The sequence below is a fragment of the Triplophysa rosa genome, linkage group LG8 (genome assembly GCF_024868665.1).
Source record: "Triplophysa rosa linkage group LG8, Trosa_1v2, whole genome shotgun sequence".
NCBI classification, from domain to species: Eukaryota; Metazoa; Chordata; class Actinopteri; order Cypriniformes; family Nemacheilidae; genus Triplophysa; species Triplophysa rosa.
In genome coordinates this window covers 25,944,994-25,963,023 of record NC_079897.1, presented here as the reverse complement: position 1 = coordinate 25,963,023, position 18,030 = coordinate 25,944,994, and the positions used below count along the sequence as shown (strand labels likewise).

Sequence of the window (18,030 nt, the reverse complement as noted above, 5' to 3'; positions counted from 1 at the left end):
GAACATCAGTTGAATGCATTGCAATTTATTTAATGTGAATGTACGAGGATTAAAGATAATCCTGTAGATGAATGCTTCTTTTTAACGACTAATAATTAAAATAATTAAATGATTTTATTACTTTTTATTTATACGGGGATTTGGATTTGAGAGGGAACATCTGCACATATGGGTGTAAATATGGCAAAATACTGTATGTAAGGGGTGGTGAATTTGTTAAAGGAAAATTCTGTCATCATTTGCTCACCCTCTTTTCATTTTAAAACTGTACGGCTTTTTACTGTATAATACAGAATGTTGGTGATTGATCAACAGCAGCCTATCCATTGACTTGCATTGGTTTTGTGTCCATACAATAAAAGTGAATGTGTACCGCCATTGTCCGGTTATCAACATTCTTCAAAATATCTTCTTTGGAGTTCTGCGGACAAGAGGAAGTCATACGGATTTGAAATGACGAGAGGGTGAATAAATGGTGACAGAATTTTCTCTTTTTAAATTCTGAAAATGTTTGATTTCTGATCAGTGCAGCCCTGCAGCAATTTTAGATAAATACACACAAAGTCTAAACTTGTAGGAGTTTTCCATGCTTTAATAATAAATATACGGATACAAATGAAATAAACAAAAATGTTGCACATATCTCAGGCACATAACAAGTGTTCGCTGTACTGTGGTAGCTGCTGGACAATGTTAGTAAACAGAGCAACATGTAAAAGCTCTAACTCCAAGGAGAGAAATACATTTTCAACTAACACAAAACTGTGAGCACATTGAAGCTTTGGCAGAAGGTATTAGTGACATTTTAACTACAACAAAACAATGGATAACTGAGAGTCAACCCCTGTTTTCCACAGTAAAGACTTTAACAACATAACCTGATTAGATTATGCAAAATTATTTATATTACATTATATGTACACAAAAACAAAGGCAATAAATAACAAAAAAGGACCAAATGCAAATCCCTTTACATCCCTTGAAATTCATCCTCTGTGCCTCAACTCTAGGCAAACATACACTGTGCAACTTAGGAATCTCGCAACTAAAGACAAAGAGACATATATGCCTATTATCACAGGTGCCTCTACATTAAGGTGATTTTTAAGTGCTCTTTTTGATGGACAAGCTATATTTGTGAGTAAGGGCCTCTAAGTGTCTGGCCCACGTGAAACGTGGCGGAGCGAGTGCAATCCCATAATGCAACAGCCCCGAATCAAAGCTGCGATGTTGTACACGGGAGCCCCTCCAACCAAACCATGTTGCGAGTACAGCCACGCCACAGTTGGAAGTACAGGCGCTGCCACGGCAACCAGATCAACCAGAAAGCTGTTGCTCCAGTGGTTTTTTGCCACTACGGCCATGCTAGTGGTGCTTTGGGTCTTCTTCTGGTCAAAATCAAGCTCTTCCGTGAACTGGGGATTCGTTTGAGGCTCGGAAAAACACAGACTGGAATCACTGGGGTTTCCAGGGGTTAAGATGTGGTTCGGAGCAGTGTTGGTGCATGTGAAGCCAACATCTTTGATTTCATCTTGTGCTTCGTGCAACTCCTCTTTTACGGTTACAGGATCTTGTGCTTCTTTATTTTTTGATATCTGCAATTTCTGGGACTGTTGGTGGGAAGGAATGAACAGACCAGAAAGCCCATTCCCCTGAAGCTTCAGCAGCTGGAGAAGGAGGGCTTGGAGATCATGGGTGTAGATTATCTCATCCGTCTGGACACCTCTCTCCTCTTTGGAGATGTGCTCCTCTGTGCTTTTGTCCAAGATGCTCTGCTCTAGGGTTGACAGTCCTGGTTGGGGTATGATCTTGATGTCACCATCCTGACTAGAATCGACAGCGGTGGACATGAGAACCAGCTCGAGAATCTCTGCTCTGTTAGCCGTTTCGTCATTTATCAGCAGCTCGCTGTCAGTCATCTCCTCCACTGCTTGTTCCTCAACCTGCAGCTCCATTTCTAGCTTGCCCGTGGCGGATCTCTCCGGAGACTCACAGAGGAAGTCTAGAGTCGGCTCATCTTGCAAGTTGCAGCCGCTTTGAGCCAACTCCATGCTGTGAAGCAAGGCCTCCAGCTTCCTGTTTTGGATGTTTATATCAATGAAATACTTCTGGATGCCCTTGTCTTTCTCCATCAAGCTGTTCTTCATGGTTTCCACCACTTGGCGAAGCTGCCTGATCTCCTTGCGCGCTTCCTTGAGAGCCAGCTGGGCCTCCACACGATGACATTCTTCCTCGATCCAGTCTTCTCGCATGCGTCCCAGCTGGGTATTCAGCTCAACAATGTCAGCCTCTCTGTAAGAATTAAAGATAAAAGTCTTCTTTTTGCTAATGATCGATTAAAAGACAAAGAAAGAAGGGTAAGATCTCACCGGTCACAAACTGTGTGCTCGGAGTCTCTGAGCTTGGTTTTGAGGTGGCGAATGGCTACCTCTTTTTGCTGCAGAGGGGTAAGGTACTGCTCCGGGTTGGGCGGCTTGATGCCGTGATTGTCTCCGCAGGAATGATAGCGCACAGGAGTGGTTCTTCTGTAAGTAAAGGCCGTGTTGAGTTGAAGTACCATGCCGATATAAAAACTTAAATGAGATCCTAAAATCAGTTTACCGAACAACCTCCCCAGACAAATCAAATTCCAAACGACTGTGCTGGTTGAAAAAAATTAAATAAATGAGATGAACAGCTTCCTTGCAACCTGCTATTTTGCTTTGAAGTCAGTTTTGCTTCTGTGCCAGAGATGCACAATGGGAGCACAAATAAGGACACTGGAGCGAGCTCAGGCAGGCATTACAGAACACACATTCTGTGCTTAGGTAAAGTCTTAGCTAAATGGAAGAAACAAAACGCCTATAAGAAATAAAGATGGATGTCACATATACCAATATAAGAAAACTCTACAAAGCATTACGACAAGCTAAATGGGGGTGCATAAAATACGAATGCCACCTCACCCTCCCCACAAAAATCTGGCACTGAAAACCACTTTACTCCCCTCATGTCAACAGATCTGCTCTGTGGGCAAAATGAGGGCAGACAATTTTTTTCGAAATCCCCTAAAAGCTTGGCAGAGCCAAACCATGACCAATGTAATCCTTTTTTCTGAGAAGCGGTAGAGGACACAATAACACCTCTCAACTTTATTTATATAGCGCTTTTACAATTTTACAATTTTCATTGTTACAAAGCAGCTGTACATGAGACACATTGACTACAAGCAATGTGCGTACCTCCCATGTGCGTACAGCACAAACCTGTATTGAATAAATCTGCTCCTGTACATTTCTGCCCTTGGTTCATACCTCCTGCTGGGGCTGCCACTGCTGTTGGTGACGGAGGGGGGTTTTGGGGGCGTCCGGTAAGGGGCATAGAGCTCTGCATTGCAAGGGGCGGAGGGGCTTCCTGCTGGCTTAAACACGGGCAGGCTCCTGATGTGGGGCCCGCGGCTGCGGGAGAGAAAAACAATTCAAACAGATTCAAGAGAAGCAAGTCAAAAAGCTATTTAGACACACGCGCAGTGCCATATTTAGCATGTATACTATTTAGGCAAAATACAATACAAACACACAAAGATAAGTGGACTGGGAAATAAATGTCACTGCAATTGGTTCCATACCTACGAGAAGATGCGTTTTTCCCTGTGGAGTTGGAGAGAACCTCACGTGTCTTATAGCTTCCAGCACTACTGGATGAGCTGAAATCGGTCTCGCTGCCTGCAATGTATAAAACGGAGATTAAAAGTTTAAAGTTTCTTCTAAGATATCTAGAACTTCAGCAAAACTTCTCAAAGGCATCCATAAAGGCACACCCAAACCCGTAGAGACAGCGTGGAAGCCGGCTTCAAACCCCCCAAATGCATAACCCAGGCATGTTTTCAATTAGCATATTTCCAGTTGCCCGCTCAGAGAAGCTTGTCAGGGGGGTTACAGACTGATATGATGAGCACTTTTCTGCTTCTTTTATTGAGATCTCAGGCTAAACAAGGCAGAGACTAATATTTCACATTCTGTATTTCTCTGCATGTTGCACATTTCTGTCAGGTTGTGTATTATCTGACCTGGTAACGTATACACTGCACAGAAATGAAAGCTGGAGAAACTTCTTTACACAAGCCTGTCATATAGACCACGCACATCAAGACACGTTTACAAAGCATGTCTAATATAAAATAATATATACAAAAATAGCGATTAAAAACTTAAAAGGTTGATGATTGAAGACCAAAAAAAAAGCAAATGTGGGAAAAATGTCAGAATATTTGATATAATAAAATATACAGACCTGAGAAGCATCTCTTTCCTTTTGACAAAACCATGATACACTGTGTGCTCCTTTCTAACGTGTCAACTAACTAACTAACTAACCAAGTGACTAAAAATGTGCAGTTGCCAAGGTCAAGTTCAAATGCTGTGAATCCTCGCAGCCAATGGTTGGCGTGAACTACTTTTAATTGCACTGATTGGCCATCTGAAACACTACAAGCCAACCAATCAGTGAAGAATAATCAAGAAGACGGCACCTGTTATTTCCTGCTTAGTTTGCGTGTTTCCTCAGGCTTATAGAAACGTAAGACTTTAAAACTCACTCACTAGACTATGAAACGGACATCATTTGCGTCAAGATAAACAATTTACTGTCATGAATTTGGCAGAATTGCACGTGTGTTGTTACCTTTGTAAACAAACGTGCATCTGAGCCAAAGTGTACGTGCACATTTGCAAAGTCAACACTGGTCATGCGCACAAACTTTCATTGTATGTGCATTATCTTTGGTTGTTTTTGTAAGTAGCCAAAGTAGCTTCTAACCCCAATGGTTCGAACAGAACTTATGATTAGCTTCGGGAACGGTCTCAAAATTTTTATAAAAACAGAAATAATCACAGAAATCAAGCATAATTTTCATTTTGGCGACATCCGTGAATACCACCCGTAACCATAGTGGAAGATACAAAAATCAAAGATGGCGGCGCCCGTTACTAATGCAGACGCGACTGTCAAACACAAAACCCTCAACGGGTTTCAATCATTTTGTTGTACATTTTACAAAAGCGATGAACGCATTTCCAGTGGAAAACATATACTGGATTTAAAACCTGCGGGTGACATGCTGTTTATATAAACGCCCAGATACCCTGATAGCACACATCCATCTGGTTTACGTCTATTTGACGTCTGCATTTACATCTGCAAGACATCTACAATACATCGTTTGCTCATCTTCAATACGTCTCGGAGATGTCTGCTGTCAGACGTCATATAGACATCTAGAAGATGTCTGTAAGATGTTTATGATTTAGAATGGATGTACAACAGCTCTTTCTAAGATGTTTAGCAGATGTTTTTAAGCAGCAGATCTCCAGATCTTTAGCAGACGTATTACAGACGTTCAGACGTCTCCGAGACGTATTGCAGATGAGCAAACTATGTATTTAAAATGTCTTGCAGATGTAAATGCAGACGTCAAATAGACGTAAACCAGATGGATGTGTGCTATCAGGGGATATACCCAAACCTAAAAACGAACAAGAAATTGACCGTGATCTCAGCTTTAACAAGAAAGCTGTCTTCATTTTATTCTTTGTTTTTGTTTCTATTATTTCGCTATGTTTACGTTCTTGAATAAAAAAAGTTACCGAGACTTCACGTCAACCTTCTTGAAGTGCGTATTCACACGATGTGACGTCTCAGAAAATATTGACCGAAAATGCGGTTATCATTTGCTTAATAACCGAACTGTATGTGAGCTTAACATATTTAGTTATTAGATGACAGTAAATACGATGGCAATACAATAAAATACATTTTGAACACAACCGTCTAATATGTTAATCATTTTTCTGAAATAACCTTTATGCATCATGGAGTTCTGCTGTTTCGGTTGCCTCCTATGTTTCTGTGCAGGTGCACTCCAGTCGGCCACTACATTCATCCTCACTCTCTTCACTTTGACCTTGAGCTCTCCCAGAGAGGGTGAACCCAGTGGCCTGTTGTCAGAACGCGAGGGGGTCTTGGCTGGAGATGCACACTGGCTGCTTGGGCATCCAGTATCATCTGAGAAGGTAAAACCACACGAAACTGTCAACAAGTGACGCAACGACAGTTTAAAGGTTGTATTGGTGTACTTTTCCTTATTGCAAAGGTTGCCGTTTCTTTTTACATATCTCACAGTGTACATAATAACAACTTCAAACGAGTCAATGTTATTTTTGTAGTTAATGCATTAATGTGCTCATTTCCTATGTGTGAGTTGTGTGGGTGATAATATGCAAGACGCAGGTAGACATTTCAGATTTTTTGTCTTAATGTCACATTGTATGCATGGTTTAACATGTCATGACAGCTAAGGTGGCCCACCTGAGGACAGGCTGTTGGGACTGATGGTTCTTTTAGAGTGCTGTGAGCTAATGTCGAAATCCTTGCTGCTCTCCTCTGACAATGGCATGGTGGAGACAGCTGATTCCTTTACTTTTGGACACAAGGTGTGGAAGACGGGACGGGGGATACGGCTGCGCATTCTTCGCTTCTCTGATGACTTTACCTGCAGTAAACGTTTAAAAAACGATGACTGCAAATATCTAATGCCAACGGAGAGACACTGAACTACTGAAGGACGTTATTTAACCTATTTAAATTGATCATTTGCTGAATTGGTCGTTGGTCCCTAAGGTTATTAAGTTAAAAATAAGGTTGATTCATGTGCGGCACATTAATGTGATAAGACGAAGGCAAGCACCTCAAATGCTTGAAAGGGTCCCATTCTTCTTTATCAGGTAATCTTTCAAGTAAAACTGTAAAGAAAATAATAATTGAGGTTTTATGAGAATGTCATCTAGAAATAACAACAAAGAAAATGCACATTAATAACAATCTCATAAGCTGTGCCAGGCTAAAACGATGATTGGCCCTCTTCTTCATTTTGTTTAATGATCTAATGGAAATGAAAAGGAATAGGCAAATAAAGACAAGTATTGACTTTGAGAAGGAAGTAATATGGATAAATGAATCCATGTCCTGTCTGGGCTGATGAAATCCCACCCTGCTTGACTGCAACAGTGAGTTCATCCTGTGAGACTATTACACAGCTGCTATGTGTGTGTTTTATAATCTTTATAATCTGACCACCCAACCTGAAGAAACAGCTAAAGCTCAACCACTAAATAGTTCAACGTCATGTATCACGCTTGATTGACTATGACGTCATTGTGCCATTTCTTGATTCTAGTGGTCATTGTTGTCAGCATCACTTTAAAGTAGATTATGTAAGGGGCGAAGGCGAATGACGCAATTGACCCCTTAAGGTTCATGTTCATTGCGTCACTGAGGTCTTGCCACGTTCTGTTATTTTGTCCAGATGACATGTTTCATTGCAAATCGCAGTTATGCAGCCATTCAGGTATAGAAAACCTGATTCTGGTAGGAGAATGTTTACATGGTTTAATTTTTTTATGCTCTGCTTTTAAAAAGAGGAAAATACCTAGATTGTGTTTGCTTTGGTTTAATGTCTGTATAATGTCATGTAAAAATGGCAATGCACTAAAAATGTTGATTCTTGACTGTTTGGCTGTCAGAGTGCCCCCTCATGAGAGTTGCTTCTCTTGATGTGCAGAATACAGAGCCTTAGCAACAGAACCTAGCAACATTGCAACACAGAACCTGTAAAATAGACAGATTGTGGTTGGTGGTATTAGTCAGCCATTCACTCGTTGATTGATATCTTGTGTCCTGACAAATGGTTTAACCTCTTCCAGCCAAATAGAAAATCTCATGACTAGCCAGACAGAGTTAAGTTGTTACTGATGCATGAATGCCTTAAAGGCATCCCATAAATGCTTTATACAAATGGAACAACTGGCTTAAGGTGATAAAGCAGAAGTATAGTCACATTGTCAGAGGTTACACGTATGTTCAGCGATTTACAACATCTTATGTCATGTTTAATCAAGCGGAAATCATGCGTGACAGTGAATTTCAGTTTCATTATACAGTATGTTGTGGTCTTAGGCCCGTCTTTATCAAAATATAAATTGATTAAAAATCCAAGTTTAGGATGATTATGGAAAATAGAGTTTTAGTTTTCTACAAAAATAGCCATTTTAATTTTAGTCCTGATATGTATCGAACTAAACTGCCTCTTCTGTTGGCTATTAACAAAAAAACATCTGAAAGGATCACTTGAGCATTCATAGATGGTTTACTTTAAAGAGATAGTATACCCCAAAATAAAAAGTTTCAAATTATTCACCCTCTTATGACTCTTATGTGGAACACAAAATAAGATCTTTTGAGAAGTGTTTCAGGGGTTTTGTCTACAATGGAACTTGGGGCCAGTGTTGTTTTGTTATTTCTTCAAAATAGCCTTTTTGTGTGTTTTGTGTGAAATGAAAGTCATACAGGTTTCGAATGACATAAGGGTTAGACATTAGAGTAAATTTTGACAGTCTTAATTTTTTTGGATGAACTATCTCTTTAAGTCAGTTACCTAAGCAGTAGTGACTGTATCATTTAAAGCATTGATGACTCTCAATGTTAGTCTAGATACAGAAAATACATAAATGCATTTGCTGGTGGCTCTGAACACCTTTATGTTTGCTGTTTGTAGCGTTTCTACATTGTCAGCATGAATAACAAAGTTAGATAATGTGTTCATTAGTCAGTGACTTTCATTTAGCACATTTTTAATTGAATTGTTTTAAATGGTTATTCGCCTTAGATGTTTTTACACTTCTTTTTAATGTATTTGTCATGAATTTTATTATTTCGATTTTGTGCGATATGTTCTTAGCAGGTTTCATCTCCAGTTGATTTAAGAGATTAAGGCACACTTATTTTAAAGCCATGCAGAATATTACATGGTGCTCATAATCTCATAAAAGAATCAATTTCTGACCAACAATCTGATGTTTAAATCTATCCCATCTTGGAAATGCAAAAAATATCTAAATTTCAACTTGATTTACAGTTACCTGTTTGATAACCTTCCTGCTGCTGGTTAGTGTGACAGAAATGTGATCTTTTCAAAGGATGTTGTGTCCCACCTAAACAGCCCTCCAACAAAAAGCATAAATTAAAACAAATCCCAATTTTGATTCAAATGAAACATCTGCTATCCTTACCGATTATTACCTATAAGAATAACATTAGACTATATAAGAAAAAACAATACCAATTAATGAAAGCAAGTATTAATAACTGAGTACTAAACAACACTTTCAATGAACATAATAAAGTTAATATATGTAGCATGTCTGTTAGTTAATCAAAAAAGGCAAAACAAAAGTGTGACGCAGCACGGAAATACACTTGCCTCGTGATGCGGGCTGGACTCCCGTTGGAGTGAAAGGATGCGCGGCTCTGTATCCTGTCAAAACAACAGAATGAGCGTTCTCAATCCCCACCCTTGTTTTGGTCTGGTGTGATCGACTCTTACCCCCTGTCTGCCAGCGATGCCAAATTATTCAACACAACACATCTCTTGCTGCATCCGTATTAGCGCGTGTGCTCAAGGAGAAGAGGCAACGTGAATCTGACTACTGTTCCAAGTGTGTTATGCAACGAGCAACAAGGATTTAACCCTTCCATGATCGACAGAGATTAAACGAGTCCGTTTTATTGACGTGTACGGATTTTATGAAGTACCAGTGTCACTGTTTGTAAGGTCGTTACTCTGTTGACATACAGGAGGTTTGGCAATAGTGTCTTGCACTGTTGTGAAGGTTCATGGATGAGGTTTCATCTTTATCTGGCTTGATCTTTTGGCGACCTCATGTGTCTTCAGCACCACGCGGACAGAGAACTCTGTGAAGTGTTGGCGTCAGCTCTCCATGGTGCTGAAGTCAACTAGTCAGACAAGCGTGAAATTAGGGCAAGTGAATGTGATTGTTTAGGTCATGTTTGGTGTGTTAACTCGCACTGTGTAACATTATTAATCAAATTATTGTTAAAATATTTTAAAACAACTGTTTTAATTCCATTTTCTTTAATGACTGTTTACGCTTTTCATGGAAAAATGATATTCATTTTAGCAAGCACGTGGGAATGAATAATAGGCCTATCCACAAAAGCGCCAGAGCCTGTTGAATAAAAACAGCACTTTTTATCTTAAATGATCCTCGGGAAATTGGTGTTGTGGCCTTTTGCTGCCATCTGCTGGTAGAAAACGAAATGCTCCTTGAGTTTATATTGTCTACTGCTATTTACAGTAACAAAAAGTAAAACAATAATAAACCCGCAACAATTTATTAAACAGCAAACACGTAAGAGGTGACACAAATAACAACCCATTGTTGTGGTCAGCAGAGTTTGTATTTATTATTACAAAACATTTGACAGCCTGCACTGACATTTGGAAAAAGCGGTCTTGTTCTGAAATCCACCTTTCTGTTCGAATCAATCTCCAGGTAACCCTTGCTATTATGTGATTTTGTAATTTGTTTACCTAATATAAATTGTTTTCCTATTACCTTTTCGAGAAGACATAACATTTTAACTTATTGGAAACCAACATGACAAAACAAGCATTTGCACCGAAGTTGTCACACCTGAACGTTTCTACAAGAGCTCTAACAAAAGTTTTGTGTGAGGAGTCATTTCTGCATTAACATGTTTTGTGATGCATTGTACTGCACATATTTGTATTGTATTGAATTGCGTAGTGATGCCTACATCTACCTGATGTGATTTGCTGTTATACTTGGGATGTCAGTCTCTATTATGTATATGACTACACTGTTGCTTTATAGTGGAATTTGTTGGAGATCTGAAAATGTTTGGGTTAACATTACGAGTCATGACGTTAATTTAAAAACTGCCTTTTATAGGTTAGCCAGAATCATCTCAGAATCATCCAAAGCCCACAGTTAAATATTTCTTGGAATAGGTGCGGTTTTTTTCGATACATTCTTCATAGAATTATAGGCTATATATGCCACACAAGTAAGACTGGACTACTAGATCAATTGTTCTGTAAACTTTTTTAACATGTCCTTTACTGGTTAAGGTTATAGGATACGTTCACATTTTGATTTTGATTACGTTCATTATCAAAATTTAGTGGTTTAAAAGTCAATAACCGTATTTAAAAGTTCGACTACTAGATTTATGCTGCAACTTTTATCATTCTCAGTGTCGAAGCATCATGCAATAGACAACCACAAGGGGGCAGTGCAGCCCAAGATAACGGGGACGAGAGTTCGGCTAATACGTTACTGTTCATCACTTTTTCACATAACCTTATTTTAACCTTGACACGTAATCCTAATTTTTGTTTTGTAGTTTAACACACGCAGACACAAAACTGTCTGTCTGGAAATAAATGTCACCATGTAATTTCGGCCAGTTATTTTGGGCTCAATTAAAATATCAATGGCCATAGAATATAAAGTAATATGTTTTCACAGTCTCGTACTCTCTTCTTTGAAAAGTGGCCAGGTGAATCTCGTTTTTGACCTTTTTAAATCACAGTCTTGATTTAATAATCAAACGTTTACTGGTGCAGTTCTTTGCGAGACAGCCTGCAGTGCATGGTTCACCATCATCACTTGTTAGGCAGTGCGATAGATCTGTGAATATTTCGTCGACCTGTTAACCTCTGTCAACATGTTAGTCTGCTTGTAAGGTTGGGCATCCTGTTGCGTTGCCTGGTGCAAAGACAGAACTCCTCCTCCCCTGTCCTTTTCCTATGTCCGACGGGTGACGGCCTCCTTAAACCAAGCAATTTATTTTTTCTCCACCTTGCGGACATGTAGTTTTTGTTAATATTCCAGAGATCAAACGGTACCTTTATTTTATGATTCCGTGTAGTGCGGTAATACAAAAAATTATAGACATTTAAAATCATCCAATGCAATATTTGCATAAAAAATAATAACAAAATAAAAAAATTTAACCGCGTTGCCAACAGCAAAGACCGATTAAAACTTTGTTTACAGAATATCAAAATAATGAAAAAAAATCTGAATGTTTAAACCTTTTACTAGGTCTCAGGAGGTTTTCAAAGAGTCTGGAGAAGTTCTCCAATAAATACAGGAGCGTCTCTGGAGTGGGCGTGTCTCTAAGTGTGTCTGCAGCCTCCGCGCTCTTGAGTTTAGAGCGCACTTCACTGTAGAGTCGCACCACAGATCTCGCGCAGTCCGCGCTTGTGAAACAAACCAAAAACCCGGCTTCACTTAGGGACAAGGCTCGGCTTTACTCTTTTAGGACAGTACCACCATGGATGCGTTGCGAGTAGTCGCCTTGTGCACACTGTTTATTTTCCTTCGGAGTTTACCGTGTTGTCAGTCAGCTGCGCTTATATCGTCGAGAAGGAGCAAGGGTGCCAGGAGCGCATATGATGGACAAAGGTCACACAAATTTCTTAAAGAGATTTTCGCATCCTCCGCGGGTACGAGTCGTAGGGACGATTTTAAGGACCCAGTTGTGCCCCACGACTACATGATATCGATATACCGGACTTATTCCGCCGCTGAAAAACTTGGACTGAATGCAAGTTTTTTCCGCTCTTCAAAGTCTGCAAATACCATAACGAGTTTTGTAGACAGAGGAAAAGGTTTGGTTTATTCTTTTTATTCGTAGTCTGTCTAAATGAGCTAGGTTCGCTCGGAAGAACATTTTGCCTTGGGCGCATCATTAATACCTTTGGAAAAGTGTTAAAATCGATATTTACTTTCTATCTATTATTATTTATTCTTGAATTCTGATATTTAAAAAATGTTGTACGGTTTAAATCCATATGCTTTTAGAATTGATGGGCTGCTAATTGATGGGCTGCTCTTAGGCCAAATTATGAAAAAGTGAAATTTTGAAAAACGGATGGATAGATTGTTGTTAGAGAAAAAATAAGGTTGTCACGAAAATGGATGCATAATTTTGGAATCAACCCAATTAGGACTAAAGGGATTTATTCATGTGGTGAGGGTTTGGTGCATCACTCGTCCTGTTTGGGCCATGCTCAGCTCGACCTCATATTTTGGGTAGTATAAAGTTATATTAGTTTTACATTGACCCCAAGGTAACACGCCAATAAAACACTAATTGGTGCGTTTTCTAAATGAAGGTAATAAATCATTCCTTTAACATCCTCGCTCGCGTGCAAGCAGTCGGAGCTGAGGAGAAACTTCGAGGAAAAAGGGAACTGTAGTTTCTCTTTTTTTGTGCTGAAAGGAATTTTTTTATTATGTTCAATTTTTTTCACTTTCAGTAGATAGCATCGACATGTAAACCATTTCTATTTTTCTTATAGTTGAATCTCCTCTTGCTTTTTCTTCCTGTTTTTTTCGGGCTGCAGATTAATTGGGTTTACTTTTTGAACTGGAAGACCAACGAATGCAAGCATGCAAAACAAAAACAAATATGTAAAAATAAGATAACAAAAATGGGTTCAAACCTTTGTCTGTTAAATTTGCACTTTGCAGATAAACGCATTCACAAAAAGAAGAAAAGCGCACACTGATATGATGAAAAAGCTTCACTTTCCTTACTGATTTTGATTTGATGTGTCATTGGCTGTGACCCTTCCCTGGACCCTCTGAGGGTCTTGCTTTGCATCAGACCGCTGATTGGACTATTTGAACTCAGTGATCTAATTGAGTGTTCTTGTCATAACATATCAAACACTGTCTGTTCTCCCGTAATGAACTAGTTTAGCCAGTGGCACATCCCCAGAGGAGAGGAGCAAAAACTGAAGAGGGCTTCCATGCTTACCTCTCTGTGCGTGGCCGTCTGTTTAGAAATGTTGCTATTCTAAAGTTAGTAAATATGGATGCTTCGTCGCCTGGCGATTTCTTGGTCGAACCTTTATCCAGATCTTAACTTTAATTAATGTCGCTTGCTTTGTGCTTTACCATCAATACTCTTTTTAACATATTCAAAAATAAAATAAATTTGAATGAAAACCCGGCGACATTCCCCAACGTTTTCAGTTGCGTGGCTGCTCTAAACTTCTCTTGGCTGTATGTACCATGCGCGTCATACGCTGTGAAATGTCATCAAGAATCATTTCCACTCAAGCGCCGTTCAATTATGATAAGGCGGTAATCTTTTGGTGTAACAGGAAAGAATTTCCTCCAAACAGATAAGACATTTCCCCAAATTTTAGATCGTTATGGTTGCAAGATCAGACAAGAACAAACGGAATGTATGAAAATTACTTTTGGCACTTAAAGTAACTCATTAAAACGCAGATGGGGCTTGCTGGCCCTGCTAGCCGCACCAAGTCTCCATCCCTATTTTTTCTGTCCGTCTCTTTTTGTACAAAACGACCAAAAATCAAAATACTTGACAAGAATGCGCATGAAATAAAATGGAGCATCAGCTGAAGAATTGTGCGACTGTGATTTATACATTTATTTTAGGGTAATTCACTTGTCTTTGTTATCCGTTTAGGCCGCTGTATAAACTCTTGCTGCTTGCAATTGTGCTTGAAATAAATTATATGCGGAATAATGGCTTTTGAACCGGGGATGTTGTTGTTGGCAGAAGGGATGAAATATAAGCGGGCTGTTTTTTAACGGGGTGGGAGGAAATTTAGAACTGTTAATTATTTGGTGACCTTGTATTCGATTTGTTTGAGGTCTTATAAAAACCCTAATGTGGACCATACGTGCATAGAATCTAAAATAAACACAAGGTTTCAATCGACATAAATTATTTGACAATTAAATTTACGCTTCGAAAAAAGAGGAAATCTAAATATAATCTGTCTGATGTTTAAAGGTTATTTTGGGGTTATTTTATGGTTGTTAAATTTTAGTTGTTTGTTTTAAATATTAAAGTAACTACAGATTGAATTTATAACAGACCTAATTAATATTGTAACTTACATGCCATTTTGCATTTCTAAACGATTGACTTCACGGAACAAACGAATTAAAAGTGTAAATCTGTTACGCAAAATTATGCACGTATTTGGCTTGCGTTTTGTTTGGGTTAAATGTATCTGTGCCCAAGGCGTTGCTGGAGCGATAATAGTTTTAACAGTTTAACAAAATTTCTTAAACAAGCCCTCTTAAATTCAGATGACTGCTTCTCGTTTGGTCCGTCAGAGAGATAAAAGGCGGTGATAAAGTGCGACTAGGCCTCTGGATTCCTGAAGGGAAAAGAATGCATTAATTGTGCATTGTTCAACACGTACAGTGTGTTGCTTTGTGTCTGGCGCACTGTTTTTCTACTCTTTCTCGTTCTCTCTCCCTCACTGGGTATACCAGATCCCCTTTCTTTGCGTTATCACCTGCACATATTTATGGCAAAATATTTCACAGAGCAGATTATGAAAATTTACGACAAAACAAAAAAGTACAACCTTAAGGTTTTCATTACATAGACCGTTACCAGCATGCACTCCTGTATAGTTTGTCATCGAATTTATGTGACTTCTTGTCCAAAAAGAGTGAAAAGAGGCCAGTTTTACCTGGTTTTATTATGAGAATGTGATCCACATCTCCTCTGAACACTGTCCACTTTAAGTGAATCTGACTGCAATTATTTCTTTTTATCTTGCAGACGATCTCATGCTCTCTCCTTTGCGAAGACAAACGTATCTGTTTGATGTCTCAACTCTCTCAGACAAAGAAGAGCTGGTCGGGGCAGAATTAAGGATATTTCGAAAAGCGCCTGGGGATTTCCTACCGTCCCAGTCAGGCGTCTACAACCTTCATTTACTCTCATGTCGATCAGAGAGGCCGCTGGCTTCCAGATCCCTTGATCTCCAGGATTCTCGAATACCAGAATGGGAGGCTCTGGACGTATGGGCGATTTTCAAGAACAGGCATCATTCAGCCCAAGGGAATCAGCTTTGTCTCCAGCTCAAGGTAACGCATGGCAAATCTGACGCGGAAATCGACTTGAAGCAACTGGGTTTCCACAGGCACGGTCGGACGCAGCAAGAAAAGGCGATACTGGTGGTTTACACGCGATCTAGGAAGAGGGAGAACTTGTTCAATGAGATGAAAGAGAAGATCAAGTCTCGCGGCGAGGAGGAGGAGGACGAGAGCGCGCTGCAGTTTAAAGCGAGGCGCAGACGGAGAACGGCGCTCAGTACTCGCCACGGGAAAAGACATGGCAAAAAGTCAAAATCGAGATGTAGCAAAAAAGCGTTGCACGTCAATTTCAAAGAGCTGGGCTGGGACGACTGGATCATCGCTCCCCTAGATTACGAAGCGTACCACTGCGAAGGCGTGTGCGATTTCCCCTTGAGGTCGCACCTGGAGCCGACCAACCACGCCATCATCCAAACGCTCATGAACTCCATGGACCCCAACAGTACGCCACCGAGCTGTTGCGTTCCCACAAAACTCAGCCCCATCAGTATACTGTACATAGACTCGGGAAACAACGTCGTGTATAAACAGTACGAGGACATGGTGGTAGAACAGTGTGGCTGTAGGTAGCGAATCACACGCACAAAAACAACAACGTTTGGCACCACGGCTTGAAAACTTGAAAAGAGGCGAAGTGAACTCGAATCTGTCCAGAACGAAAAGACGCATTAGAGGCGCTTAACTTTTGCGCACTCTTAAGGGATTCTATCTCCAAAATAACAGTATTTTCTCAGTGTAACAAAGCCTCTTTCGTTCACACATTATAGGTTTCCTTTTTTAATTACGTGTAAAAGCCATTTCCAAAAATTGAGACGTTTTAAGTAATATTCTTGTCATAAATCGTCTCTCAGAAGAAGCAGGCAGAGAAGAAAAGCCAGATTTAGTGCGTAACCGTCTGGACAGGATTCACTGGGGATTAGGTTACACCATTATCTGTGTGGACTCGGAAGAATGGTTAGACGGGCACCTGTTCAAACGAGAAGGCTCACTTACTCATCTGTTATATGGTCTGTAGTTATATGGATAAGATGTGTTATATGGATAATGATATATGGGAAAAACGCGGTGCCACTCGCCTCTGCAATCGCCAGTGTCCTGGAAACGCTTCATCACGACCCCAGGATATCCGTTGTCATATTCAGCTTTTGCGCAAAGGTGAATGTACCAAACACTATGCGGCATGGAAAGCATAGCGCAGATGTGTTTCTCCATCCTCATGGAGAACGAGCTTTGCTTTCGAGGAGGAGGATTTCGGACAATAAACTTTGTTTTCAAGTGCCTGGAAATGTGGTTGTAGGTCACGAAGCCTAGAAAAACACACAAATGTTCTTTTTACTTTCACGTGGAATCGACGAACAAAGAGACTCTCTTGAGATGACAAAAAATGTTATTCCATCAACGTTTGCATATTTACAAAATGCACTTCCACAACAACGAACTGTCCAAGTAATCTGGAAGGAGCGTTTTTCCCCGACCTATAGACTTACAAGGAAAAAAGAGACTCGCGCGAGATTATATTTAAATGCACATTAGCTTTGAATGCACTGTTGTTCATTTTTTTCTGAGCTGTAAATATTTGTAAAGTAAAACCTAAAAGTGCAACGTATGAAGAAATGAGAAAACATTTCTTTGTTAATGTACATTTATAAATGCACTCAAATCGCTATAATTTCTATTCTATAATTATTTTATTATTTGTGATGTACAGAGTTTCATGATAATCGTGTATTTCTTACGCTGATAAAACAAAATTAATTTAAAATGTATTCATTATTGCTGAGGGTGGAAATACCATTATCGATGTCTACCTCATAATTGCATAGAATCCGCGTTCTGAGGTGCATTCAATTAGAGTTTAAGGTTTTTTCCAATTATATATATATATATATATATATAATATTATATACAGTATATCAATGGATAATAATCCACACTATTACTGTACAAATAAAAGGAATAAATTTACTCTTTGTGTGGTGCCATTAGTATTCCTGTAAATGCTTTTTTATCAAAGCAAATGAGGTGTATCAAAAGCACATTGTTTAACAAAAATCGTTGTATATAGCAATGCTAAAATGTTAACTACATTTCTTCTAATTTGGTACAAATGTTGTTTTATCTTCAAAACTTCTGAGTGAATTGTTTAAATTGTTAGAAACGTTTGCATCCTTGCGTTTTACATTAAGGTTAGCTAAGGTGTCATGCAGAGTTAAAATTTCAGTTTATC

At 39.4% G+C, this 18,030-nt stretch overlaps 2 protein-coding genes across 4 annotated transcripts; one reads left to right on the top strand and one right to left on the bottom strand.

Moving 5' to 3' along the window:
• Positions 1-577: 577 nt before the first annotated feature.
• sybu (syntabulin (syntaxin-interacting)) lies at positions 578-10,060 on the bottom strand. Of its 3 annotated transcripts, XM_057340087.1 has the most exons (10): positions 9,419-10,060; positions 9,296-9,349; positions 8,955-9,026; positions 6,725-6,779; positions 6,346-6,529; positions 5,839-6,042; positions 3,608-3,704; positions 3,294-3,437; positions 2,370-2,525; positions 578-2,292 (listed from the first exon to the last, which is right to left on the bottom strand). In XM_057340087.1, exons 4-10 carry the CDS (start codon positions 6,746-6,748, stop codon positions 1,152-1,154), a joined length of 1,950 nt encoding a protein of 649 aa, XP_057196070.1. In that variant the 5' UTR covers positions 6,749-6,779; positions 8,955-9,026; positions 9,296-9,349; positions 9,419-10,060; the 3' UTR covers positions 578-1,151. The 3 variants fall into 3 exon arrangements, with proteins under 3 accessions (XP_057196070.1, XP_057196069.1, XP_057196071.1); XM_057340086.1 differs by having other exon boundaries at positions 9,296-10,060; XM_057340088.1 differs by lacking the exon at positions 6,725-6,779.
• A 2,011-nt stretch (positions 10,061-12,071) lies between these two features.
• gdf6a (growth differentiation factor 6a) lies at positions 12,072-17,635 on the top strand. The gene is made up of 2 exons (XM_057340472.1): positions 12,072-12,535; positions 15,487-17,635. The coding sequence occupies exons 1-2, from the start codon at positions 12,199-12,201 to the stop codon at positions 16,371-16,373; spliced, it is 1,224 nt and encodes a 407-aa protein (XP_057196455.1). The 5' UTR covers positions 12,072-12,198; the 3' UTR covers positions 16,374-17,635.
• The last annotated feature ends 395 nt before the right edge of the window (positions 17,636-18,030 follow it).